The 12,889-nt window shown below is 40.1% G+C and overlaps 1 protein-coding gene across 1 annotated transcript in view; it reads right to left on the bottom strand.

The window, feature by feature from the left end:
• Nucleotides 1-12,889, bottom strand: part of KIF18A (kinesin family member 18A) — a 78,637-nt gene that overhangs the window by 40,531 nt on the left and 25,217 nt on the right. Inside the window, exons 6-8 of the mRNA XM_074998992.1 lie at nt 3,278-3,454; nt 2,627-2,701; nt 2,253-2,362 (exon numbers count right to left, since the gene is read on the bottom strand). Of these exons, the coding sequence (XP_074855093.1) occupies nt 2,253-2,362; nt 2,627-2,701; nt 3,278-3,454 (362 nt within the window). The remainder of the gene's footprint in view (nt 1-2,252; nt 2,363-2,626; nt 2,702-3,277; nt 3,455-12,889) is intronic.

Here is a 12,889-nt window from a genome sequence, read left to right as displayed (position 1 = left end):
CAAACAGCTATTACCACCCTATGCAAGTGCATCATTTTCAATCAGAATTTAAATTACAGGTTGAATGTCTCTAGCACCCTTGGGATTTTACCAGTGCCAAATAAGAGAATTTGCTGAACCCTGAGGAGGTCATTATTGTCTAGAAGCATTGCCAACACTTCCACTGCATACTGGACTCTAGAAGACATTTAGGGACAAATTAGAGCTGAATAACATCACAGAACACTGTAAAGAATAATCTGATTTTTTTGTTTGAAAAAAAAAAAATAAAGTTTGTGTTGGACTGGAGTTAGTGTTTCAGCAAAGACAAGTAGCAACAGGGAATAATTTTCATTACATTGAGTTTTCTAGTTTTAAGATTCAGAAACTATGCACACTATATAGGACAACAAAGACAATGTTGAATCTTTTAATCAACGTGTGAAATGGTGATACTTGGTAAACATGAATAAATTAGGAACCATTTGTAAAGTGTGTGAAAGATGAAAAACAGATCTAAGTGTTCTATGGAGGTCAAGTGCCTGCTGAAGTTTTGAGATCTGTAAATATTTTACCAACTAAATATGCACTAGTTTGACAAAAGTGTGTCTGTTTACTCTGGCTGGTAGTGTTTACCACTGAGCCTTACAAAAATCTGAACTTCGTCAAGTATTTGGTTTAAAATGTTTGTCTTCTATGCATTTTTAATAACTTATTCAGTTTGTCTCATCTGTGCTTTGTGGATGTTGAAGTACTGAAGTTCAATAAATTCAAGTAATTTTTCTTTTTAACTACTGTTATATCTTGGGGTAGATACTGTTGTACTGTTAAAAGCAGGAATTTATCTGCAAGTTAATACATAATACTTTTCCTAGCTATGGATTCATGTAATGTAATGGAGTTCTTCCTTATATTGAAATACAACTATATTGGGATAATCTTACAAATACACTTGGAATGGACAAAAATAGGCTTCTTGGATCTAAATGTTAATTATTGTGCTTGATTGTGGTGTGCATGGTGAAAGTTAAAACTTCACAAAAAGCAATTTCAGTGGTCCTATACTATAGTACAGATTCTATCAGGCTTGTTTTCCCCATCTTTGGCTGAGTCATACATGCATTGCTTTCACTGCTGTAAAGTGATTCTAAGCTTTGTATCACTTTTGTCTATCTACTTTAAGATTTCCCAAAGTTCCTTATAAAATGGGAGGGGAAACTTCTGAAAACAGCGGTCAATAGAAAACTATTCTACAGTAAAGCTGAAGCATACCTAAGCTGAGAGGGAAACCCACATTGGGCAGGGCTTCATTTGCAAAGGTGCTGGGTGCCTTTTAGCAGTATTTTGTAGGAGGCACTATAAGGGCAAGGCGTTTTATTTTAAAATTGAAACTTCAAATCTTGAGCTGTAAGGGGAGGAAGAAACAGGAAAAATTTTAAATCCTGGGAATTTAGATTCTCTGCACTTGGATGTCAGTTGTCTTATATTTTATCCTGGTTGGATATACCGTTTGAAGGTCTAATCCGGCAACATCAGTAGTACGGCATGATTTTAGTTTGTTTGTTATCCACTGTGTGGTCAAGGTTCCTGTGGTCCCATAAAGTTTGTTGACAGCCACCAGTCCTGGCTCTCAGGCTACATCTACACAAGCAGCATCTGTTAACAGTAACATCTGTTGACAGAGTTGCGTCAACAAAATGCATCTACACACAAAAGCAGATCAAAAGAGCAATCTGCTCTGTTAACAGAGAGCAGCCAGACTGCTCTATCCTCTGTTCACAGAACAGCTGACTGGAAGCTCTACAAACAGGGCTGTCTGATGAGCCGGAAGCCTTCCCTGTCAACGGTAGTGTCTACACTGCACTTCTGTCAACAGAACTCTGTTGACAGAAACATTATTCCTCAAATTTTGGAGGCAAATGCAGGAGTTCTGCCGAGACTCTGTCTACAAAACATTTGATGTGTGTAGACGCGCCCTGAGTTAGGTCAACATAAGGCCCCTTTTTGTGTCTCTAGTGTAGACACAACCTGTTGCAGAATTCAAGAGAGACCAGTTAGAGTTTGCCCTGAGGTTTGTTTTATCGTACTCCCACCACCAAGGTATCCTGTAAAACAATAAATAGTGACTATAATGTCACATCTACTTTAGAGAGAGAATAATGAACAAAGCTGAAACCAAGATTTTTAGATAAGTATAAAGCTGATTTTCAAAAGGTTAAGGTAAAATTCTGCAAACCTAAATTTATGAAAATGAGACCTTAATATGATTGTACCTTTGTATTTCTGCCTGCTGCTGGTTTGAAAGAAAACTTGTACCATGATTTTCATGAATGGCTGCTTTTTCTTCTTCATATGCTCTCAGTTTCTCTTTCAGCATTATGATCTGAAAAATTAGGACAATATAATTGAAATACAAAGCTTGTCTAGAGTAATCTATTTTCACCATACCTCTGACCCTCTCCTCTTCAACATTTTAAAATATAACTCTTAGGGCTACCCCTCTGAACAGAACATGGACACATTTGATCCTTGGGAAAAATACAGCGAAATGGTAAGGCAAATCTTACCTAATACTTTCACTCATACACTTTCTGCTTACATCTCAGTGATTTTAGTATAGTCATTACTGTGATTAAGACTTACATACCTCTTTCTTTTGTTCATTGCAAATCTTAACATATTGACTTATATGAGTGTCCAAGCTAACAACATTGCTTTTTAACTGTTAAGAAAACAAAAAAAAAGTTAAAACAAAATTCTTTATGATGCATCACATACAGTAACTGAACAAGATACAAATCCCACTAATCATATCTGTACTACACCACAAGAAAAAACAAAAGTATTTCTATCAGATCAGACCTGCAGTCAGATGACCATGATTATACTCCATTTCCTGCCAGTGGTTATGCACACGGCCTGCATGATCACGGGTGCAACTTTCACAAATATAGAAAACTGAGAATAATGGTATTTAAATACCATTGTAAAGTGTATTGAGATTCATGGTATCCATGAGGAAAAAGAAGTTTGCAGTCTGGAAGACTAGCTTTGGCATTTATCTTATACAATGACATTTGATTTCTAATGTAATTCATCTGAAGAATATTTAAGAAATAGAAAACTTAATTAAGAAAATAAAGAATATTAGACTAGATGATTCAACATATTTTTGATGCAAAAGCCAAATAAATTGTATGGTGCTCTACACACAAACAACAGCATCAGTCTTAATAGTATGCTACTTTCATTTTGTACACTCCAATATTTGCAAAATAAGTTATATAAATTTACTTACTGAAGATTTAATATCTTTTGCTCGGTTTGCATACTTAAGAGTGTTGTAAGTGTCATCATAGAACATAGAAGAAGGACTAATAGCAGCTATCATGATAGTCCGACAGTTGCCTCCCAGAGAATCTTTCAGTAAACGAGTGAGCTTGCTGTTACGATAAGGAATGTGTTGTTTCTTGCTCTGAGGAAAAAAGTGACACGTGTTTTTTATGGATTATGTAAATTAGTATATTTTACCTGCCTCAAAAGTCTGTTTTAAAACTTTTAAAACAAAGACGACAGAACATCCATTAGTCGCAAGAAGTAAAGCCTTGGAATCTGTCACTTTCATTAGTAAATCTTCCTCCAAATCACACCCCTACTTAAGTCACCCTGTTCACTTTAAATCTTTCCCCACAAAAACAAACAAACAAAAAAACTTAGCCCGTTTATTCTATTTTTTTTAAACTAGCCATTTCCTTGATATGTCCTAGGTCATTGTTTCTCAACTTTTTTTTGTTCTAAAATACCCCTGTTTAAGGGAAAAAAAAGAAAAAAAGTTACTTCTTTCATTTACCTCAACAATACATGTACCACTGGCTGAGAGAAATGTGGTCCTACAACAATCTGACGTCTGGAAACAAGTACCATTCAACCTTTCTAGATTGCTGTGCCCTTTTGAGGCGGCACATTTGTTTTTCATACCACCCGAGTTACTTACACTTCAGTAAAAGGCATATGAAGCAGTAGAAAAAAAGTCATTGTCTGAATGAACTCAGATTGTACTGACTTTTTATTAGTGTTTTCATGTAGCTTGTTGTAAAACTAGCCAAATATCTAGATGCGTTGATCTACCGCTGCAAGAACCTGGTGGACCCCCAAGGTATTCTTACTTCTGGTTGAGAAAAACTGTGCTAGATAGCTGACAATGGTGTTTTTTATGATGTGTGCAGCCACTTATGGCACAGAATATGGACTACGGTGAATCTCTATCACAGAAATTATAAACAAAAAAAATCTTTCACATTACCCACTGAGTTATCATACCATAAGATTGCAGCTACTAAGGACCTCATCCTACACCAAATAAACCCACAGGCCCAGATCTACCCACAGGCCCTTGAAGGCTCAGAAATTGGTTGCCTTTGTCTGGGCCAGCTTGGGAATAAAAACTTAAGCCTGTTCCACTCATCCTCCTAGGGTTGAGGAAGCACTCTGTGCCTGAAAGATGCAAAACCAGTTTAATGGCTCCTGTACATCCAAGCAGAGGATTTATAACCCTTCTCCCTGCCCAGGGCTAGCATTCCATGACAGGAAGGAATGCTTCCCGCTCCTGGGGATTAGAGTAAAGCCAATTTTTTATACCTTGCTGAGGGCATCATGCTTGCCATCTTAAAATAAAAACTTAAAATAAAAATAGAATGTAATTTGGCTGAAGACAGGATGAAATATTAGATTTCATAATTCTAAAGAAATCGTAAGAGCAACAGAATGATGAGAACAGACTGTAACAAACTCTGAGAACTGACACATAAGGTCAAATGGGAAGAAAACCTAAGGGAAAAATTGCTTAGGAAAGCTGGAGGTAATAGGCACAACTGAGAACTATTCTGCTTCATAGGAAAAAGAATAAGAGGAAGAGGCCAGGCACTTGTCTAAAGAAGACAAGTATCAGGGGGTAGCCATGTTAGTCTCTATCAGCAAAAACAATGAGAAGTGCTGTAGCATCTTATAGACTTACAGATTTATTGGAGCATAAGTTTTTGTTGGCAAAGACCTGTTTCATCAGATGCATACCTTAGTTTACAAAGTGCCACAGGACTTCTCATTGTTGTTGCCTCAAGGGGGCAGACCAACCTCTGTGGGTCAAGGAGGCCATACCCATTTTCTCCTGATGCTCATGCGCCAAGAACCAGTTAAAAGGAGTCAGTCCAGGTCATCTGACACTGGCTGCAGAGGCAGGAGGACATATGCTGGGAGATCCACCTGAGGTACCAACACTCCAAGTGATAGGGTCCACCTAGATTACTGTGTGGAAAACTTGTTGACTGCAGAGACTGACAGGGATGCTGGATCATGTTCAACTGAACCAAAGATTCTACTTGTGGTAGAAAGTGACCTAGGGGATATAGTGGAAACTATTACATCAATCCTAAATAGGGGAGTCCCAGCTTCATAAGGTGGGGTATGCGCAGAGTGGGTAGACGTCACTCCCCATATGCAGTTGTAGGAGGAGCCTCATTTAAAGGCTGGAAGAGCTGTATGTGGCTCCAGAGCTGGAATAGCCACACTGCAGTGCCCTGTTTGCTACACGTGGCAAACTTACTGGACACCACAGATTAAAGTAATCCTGAGAAGAACCAAGAACTCCCTTGACCGAAATTACCCCCTTACCAGGGAATCCCCAAAAGTGGGTATACCAACCCTGTTCTGGGCCAACGGGGGTACCCCAGCTTGACACACTGGGTTCCTGTCACAGGAACCATCAGGAGCCCTTTAATGACCTGAAAATCAAAAAAGAACACTACAAAAAATGGAAACATGAACAAATTGCTAGTGGGGGAGCACAAAAGAATAGTACAATCACATAAGGACAAAATTGGAATGGCTAAGATACAAAATATGCAGCAAAATACATATGAAAGTTGATAAGAAGAGCCCGAAGTTGAGCATCACAAGATGGAAATGGGCCTGACAAAGCATGATACCAAGTGTTGGTGTCAGGTGGCAGAAGCATGCAGAGGAGCCAGAATTGGATCCACGCATGACAAAGACCCTGGGGCATGAACAGGCAGGCTTTGAACAGGATGGAGACCTGTGGCATGAGTCAGATCAAAGTCACCATGAATGACTGTGCCATGACTCAGAGCAGGGCCAAGACGCCAAGTGCTTGTGTGCTGCTGCCTGAACAGGCATGGCCAGAAGGACAAGCTCACCCTGGACATGTGCCTAAGTCTGCACCAGGGAGCTCAGCATTTTGATAGGCCCCTGTGTCATCCAGTAGATATCAGGTGTAGATGAAGTGCCAACTGGCACCAGATCATCTCTTGGTGAATCCAGGAGGATCAGGCTCACTGCACATGGCACTGGGCCATCAGGATTATGGGCTCCAGGAGTGTCTGGTGCTGTCTGCGCTGAGCGTGCCAAGGTTGATGGAGCTGGTGCTGATGACATACACATTTTGGAGGCACAAACCGGAGACAGTGCGGTGCCACACCAGGGGCTTTGGGTGAAGAGTACACTTTTTCAGTGCTGAGCCCAGAGATGACGATGGAGTGCTGCACAAAGACGGAGGGGGAGCAGAACCTTTCCATGGAGGTTGAGGTGCCAATTCCATGAGGACTTAATGGAGCTAAAAATCCAGCTCCTTACAAGTCTGGGGCTTGAAACCTCTGAAGGTATGGTATTTATCTGAGTGATGATCTGCACCCAAACAATGAAGGTAAGAGTCGTGAGGGTCGCTCACTGGCATGGACTTTAAGCAGTCACGGCAGTGCTTAAAGACTTGAGACTTTTTCATTCCCCTAACCCTCACAGGGGAGGTGGTAGGAAAACACCTTCCTATCTGAAGACTGCCTTACACTAACTAGAAAAATAGTCATGCTAAAGACACAAGAAAAGCTAGGGAGCTATGACACAGCACCAGGTACTTAGCCACAATACCTAAAGCCTCACGGGTGGTAAGAGAGGAACTGAGAGTGAGCTGGATCAACAGGATCATACGTAGAGTCTACAAAGGTGCCACTCCAGAGGGCTCCCCAGATGATCCGAATGGTAATTGCTAGGGAATAACTTTATGACAGCCATGCACATGCTTGTGCACACCTAACTCAACTCAATATGAGGGAGCACTGGAAGAACAATTATTAGATTTGTAACACTTCTGCTCGCACTATGTATTCAGGTTCAGTATTAAAACAGTGCTCAATGGTTTCCCATCATGCACACATACAGTAGTAACTTTTACTATCTGGAAGGGAAATGCCTCCCTTTTGTTCAGTCTTCATAGTATAAAATGTGTCGCTAGATAATTTTTGAAGAGACTTCTGAAAGCTTGTTTGAAGCAGATAATTGTGTAATAGCAACTGAGAAGCAGAAAGGAATAGATTCCCACTAACTCAGAGACTGGTAAGGACAATTATTAAAAACCAAAACCAGAAAAAAAAATCTGCCATCCACATCACAGAATTGTATAAATGTATGACTAGATGGCACCTGGAACATAAGAATGACCATACTGAGTCAGACCAAAGGTCCGTCTAGCCTAGTATCCTGTAGTCCGACAACTGCCAATGCCCGGTGTCCCAGAGGAAGTAACAGAACAGGTAATCTTCAAGTAATCCCTCCAGTCATACATTCCCAGGCTTCTGACAAAACAGAGGCTAGGGAGCCATTCCTACCCATCCTGGCTTATAGCCACTCATGGAACTATCTTCCATGAATTTATCTAGCTCTTTGAGGCCTGTGAACGTCCTGGTTTTCACAACATCCTTTGGCAAGGAGTTCCACAGTTTGACTGTGAATTGCGCAAAGAAGTACTTCCTTTTGTTTGTTTTAAACTTGCTGGTGACCCACAGTTCTTGTGTTATGGGAACAAATAAATAACTTTTGCTTATTCACTTTCTTTACACCAATCATAATTTTATAGATCTAAATAATTTCTCCCTGTAGTCTTCTCTTTTCAAAGATGAAAAGTCCCAGTGTTTTTAATCTCTCCTCATAAGGCAGTTGTTCCAAATCCCTAATGACTTTTTCCCTTTTCTGAACCTTTTCCAATGCTAAGGCATCTTTTTTGAGATACCATGACCGCGCCTACATACAGCATTCAAGATGTGAGTACACCATGAATTTATGAAGAGGCAACAAGATCATCTCTGTCTCATTCTCTATCCTTTTATAAATGATTCCTAATATTGTATTTGCTTTTTTCAGCTGCTGCTACACATTGACTGGATATTTTCAGAGAAACATCCATAATGACTTAAGAAAGAGATTAAAGTGGTAATAACTAATTTAGCCCCCATGATTTTGTACATATATTTGGGATTGTTTTCTGATATTCATTATTTTGCATTTAGCAACATTAAAATTCATCTGTCATTTTGTTGCCCTGTCACCTAGGCTATGTCTGCACTAGCACCCCCCTTTATAAAAGGGCATGCAAATGAGACACTTCAGGATATGCTAATGTGGTGCTGCAATGAATATACAGCACCTCGTTAGCATAATGGCAGCTACAGCACTTCGAAAGTGCCACTTTTGATCGCGTGTGGCTCATCTACATGGGGTCCTTTTCAAAAGGGGCCTGCACACTTCAAAATCCCTTTATTTCTTTAACCAAATAGGAATAAGGGAAATCAAAGTGTGCAGGGTCCTTTCAAAAAGGACCCCATGTCGAGGAGCTGCATGCGATCGAAAGCAGCACTTTCAAAGTGCCGCACCTGCCATTATGCTAATGAGGAGCTGCATATTCATTGCAGTAACTCATTAGCATATCCTGAAGTGTCTCATTAGCATCGCCCTTTCGAAAGGGGGAAGCTAGCGTAGACATAGCCCTAGTCTTGTGAGATGCTTTCGAAGCTCTTCACAGTCTGCTTTGGAATTAACTATCTTGAGCAGTTTAGTACTATCATCTGCAAATTTTGCCACCTCACTTTTTACTTGTTTCTCCAGATCATTTCTGAATGTTAAATAGACTTGGTTCAAGTACAGACCCCTATAAAACACCACTGGTTACACCCCCTCTATTCTGAAAACTGACTATTTATTCCAATCCTTTTCTTTCCTTCCTTTTAATCAGTTAGCAATCCACGAGAAAACCTTCCCTCTTATCTGATGGCAGCTTACTTTACTTAAGAGCCTTGGGTGAAGGACCTCGTCAAAGGCTTTCTGGCAATCTAAATACACTGTATTCACTGGATCCCCTTGTCCACATGCTTGCTAACTACCTCAAAGAGCTCTAGTAGAAGCACGATTTCATTTACAGAAACCATGTGGACTTCTCCCCCAACAAATTATATTCATCCTATGTCTTGTATTCTTTACGCTAGTTGCAAGCAATTTGCCCGGTATATACATTAGACTTAACAGACAGTAATTAACAACACCACCTCTACTACCCTTCTTACAATTGGCATCACATTAGTTATCTTCCAGTTAATTGGTACAGAAGATGATTTAAATGATAGGTTGCAAACCACAAATAGTTGTTCTGCAATTTCACATTTGAGTTCATTCAGACCTCTTGGGTGACTGCCATCTTGTCCTGGTGACTTTTTACTGTTTACCAATTTGTTCAAAAACCTCTTCTGATGACACCTCAGTCGAGAATAGTTCCTCAGATTTGTCACCTAAAAGGGGAATGGCTCAGGTGTGGGAATCTCCCTAACGCCTTCAGCCATGGAAGATTGAAAAGAATTTAGTTTCTCCGAAATGATCTTATCATCCTTGGAGTGCTCCTTTCTGCTTCTGACATACTCAAAACAAAACAAAAACAAAAACAAAAAAACCCTATTGATTTGAGTTTTTGGCTAGCTGTTCTTCAAATTCCTTTTGACCTTCTTAATTATATTTTTATATTTCATTTGACAGTTTATGCTCCTTTTTATTCTCCTCACTAGGATTCAACTTCCACTTTTTAAATAATACCTTTTTATCTCTCCCTGCTGCTTTTACTTGGTTGTTAAGCCACAGTGACACACTTTTGGTTCTCTTAGGCTGTGGCCACACTTGGTCAAAACTTCAAAATGGCCATGCTAATGGCCAAACTGAAGAATACTAATGAGGTGCTGAACTGAATATTCAGTGCCTCATTAGCATTTGCATACTTCCAGCCACAGCTCTTCAAAAGTGCTGCTTTCGAATGCGCAGAGCTCGCCATGGCTACACGGGGGTCCTTTTCAAAAGGAGCCTGCACATTTTCAAATCCCCTTATTCCTCTCAGCTGAAGCACCACGGCTGGAAGCATGCGAATGCTACAGAGGTGCTGAATATTCAATTCAGTGCCTCATAAGTATTCTTCAATTTGGCCATTAGCATGGCCATTTAGAAGTTTCAGCCAAGTGTGGCCACAGCCTTACTGTGTTTTTTAATTTGGGGTATACATTTAAGTTGAACCTTTATTATGGTGTCTTTGAAAAGTTTCCATGCAGCTTGCAGGGATTTTACTTTTGTTATTGTACCTTTTAAAATTCTGCTTAACTAACCTCCTTATTTTTGCATAGTTGCCCTTTCTGAAATTAAAAGCCAAAGTGTTAGGCTGCTATGGTACTTTTCCCACCAAGGGGATGTTAAATTGAATATTATGGTCACTACTTCCAAGTGGTCCAGATTTTTTATTGCTTGAACCAGATGATTTGGTACTAAGTGGAACACACGAAGAATTGCCTCGCCCCTTGGGGGTTCCAGAAGCAGTCATTTAAGATGCCAAGAATCTTTATCGTTGCATCCCATCCTGAGGTGATGTGTACCCAGACAATAAGGGAATATCTAACCCACCCCCACATGATTGAGGTCTATTTTTTTTTTTTACAGCCTCTCTAATCTCCCTTAGCATTTCACAATTGCTATCATGATCAGGTGGTCAGTAATATATTTCCTATTGGTGTATTATTGCTACAGCATGGACTTACTATCCATAGGGATTCTGTGGTACTATTTGGTTCATTTGCTATTTTTACATTTTTTGATTCTATGTTTTCGCTCTCATATAATGCTACTCCCTGACTAGCGCAGTCTTTTCCGTCCTTCTGATATATTTTGTACCCTGATATGACTGTTTCTCATTGATTTTCTCATTTCAGCAAGTTTCTATTGTTCAAGACCTTCATTCAATATGAAGCACTCTATTTTACCCATCTTATTAGTTAGACTTTTAGCACTTGTACATAAGCACTTTAAGAACTTGTCACTGTTTAGCTGTTTGCCCTTTCCCAATGTGACTGAATGGGATTCTTTCATTTGACTTATCTTACTCATATTTTATCATCTTCTGTCTTTTTACTAGGACATGAAAAATTGCTATTAATATTAATCCCTAGGGATGTCTCTGTCCAATCCCTGTGTTCTTCTATACCTGTCAGCTTTCCTTCAGCTCTGGGTTTAAACACTGCTCAATGACCTTTTAAATTTTAAGTGCCAGCAATCTTGTTCCATTTTGGTTTAGGTGGAGCCTATTCTTCATATCTGAGCTCCCCTTTTCCCAAGTTTCCCCAGTTCCTAAAAAAAAAAATCTACACTCCTCCTCCTAACACAGTCTCATCCACACGTCGAGACCCTGCAGATCCTGTCCTGAGCCTTTCACTCTCCTGAACAGCACAAAGCCTGTCTGAACAGGGGCGGACCTCTCAGCTAAATTTGATTTGATTTGAAAATTTGATTATCCAGAAACCCCTGTTCCGCAGGGGCTAATCAAGCTTCTACTGTACTGAGCAAGAAACGAGTACTTTAGAGTACTGCAGGAGGACAGAAGAGGTCTAGCATATTAGACTTGTGCCACAAGTATGCAGATGGCACAACTCAGCCAGGCCTCTATTGCTGCTGTCCCTGCTACTGCAGCTACAAGGTTACATATTCTATAACATTCTATCTTAAAAAAAAAAGCTAGTGCAAGCATGTGCACGTGAGCAGGGGAATCACAGCCCTAGCTTGAAGTGTTACTTCTGGAGGAATTCTGCACACCTGCACATACAATTTGCACAGAAATTTATTTTTTGTGCAGCATTTCCTATTCCTCCACAGCAACGGGCTGCAGAGCTTTTGGTCACCACTAGGTGCTGCTGGACCCAACAGAGAGACTAGGTTTTAAATACAGGATACTGCAGGGGGAGAGACAGTTGGAGGGTTCTAGGCTGCCGCAGTTTTCAGCATGCCCTGGCATAGAGGAAATGCCATGCAAACTCAGGACTCAGAATCAGGCTGTTTCTCCCTCTGGATCCATGGCCTCCTGATGTGTGAGAGTGCAAATATGTAGTCTGAAGACCTGCAGTTGTGATCAGCATGAAAGGGGGTTTGAGCATCTGGCCTAAAGGGCACAGGGCTAGATTAAGGGGAGAGAAACTTGGTTGCCACAGAGGTTCCTGGAGGAATTTTTGTGCCTCTGGGTTGTTATAGGCATAGTTGCTGATAGCTATTTTGAAATAAATTACAAAAATAACTGGAACTGGTTTGATATGTAGTGAGAGAGGCATCAGACACCAATGGGCGCTGAGCCCACGGATATTGATGATGATGGTTGATACAGTAATATTCTGACATACAAAATTTAAAGAACTTGAAATTATTCCCACATTTTAAAATTTTTTGTTAAAGAATTCCCCCAGGAGTAACATACAGATATACCTACCAGGATCAAGAAGGAGCTGGAAGAGAGATGTAAAGAAAGATGTTCCATGGTTTTCCTGGTAGATAAGAAAGAACTTTACGTGCTGTAGAGGAGCGATATGGGTTTTAGGAAGTCCACAGAGGAGGAAAGATTATAGTAATTAAGTCAAGAGATGTTTAGACAACAGGACAAAAAGGAAAGGTCATTTTAAAAATGGTGAATAGAAAGACAAGGCAAGACGAAGTGACAGCTTGGAGAAATTGTTCATTTTGTTCCTAGGTTCCTCTATCTTCTATTTTGACATTTTTCTCTTTG

This window comes from Carettochelys insculpta, chromosome 6 (genome assembly GCF_033958435.1).
Source record: "Carettochelys insculpta isolate YL-2023 chromosome 6, ASM3395843v1, whole genome shotgun sequence".
In the NCBI taxonomy this organism is placed as follows: Eukaryota; Metazoa; Chordata; order Testudines; family Carettochelyidae; genus Carettochelys; species Carettochelys insculpta.
Note: the sequence above shows the minus strand (reverse complement) of the source record. Positions and strands in the feature narration are given on the sequence as shown.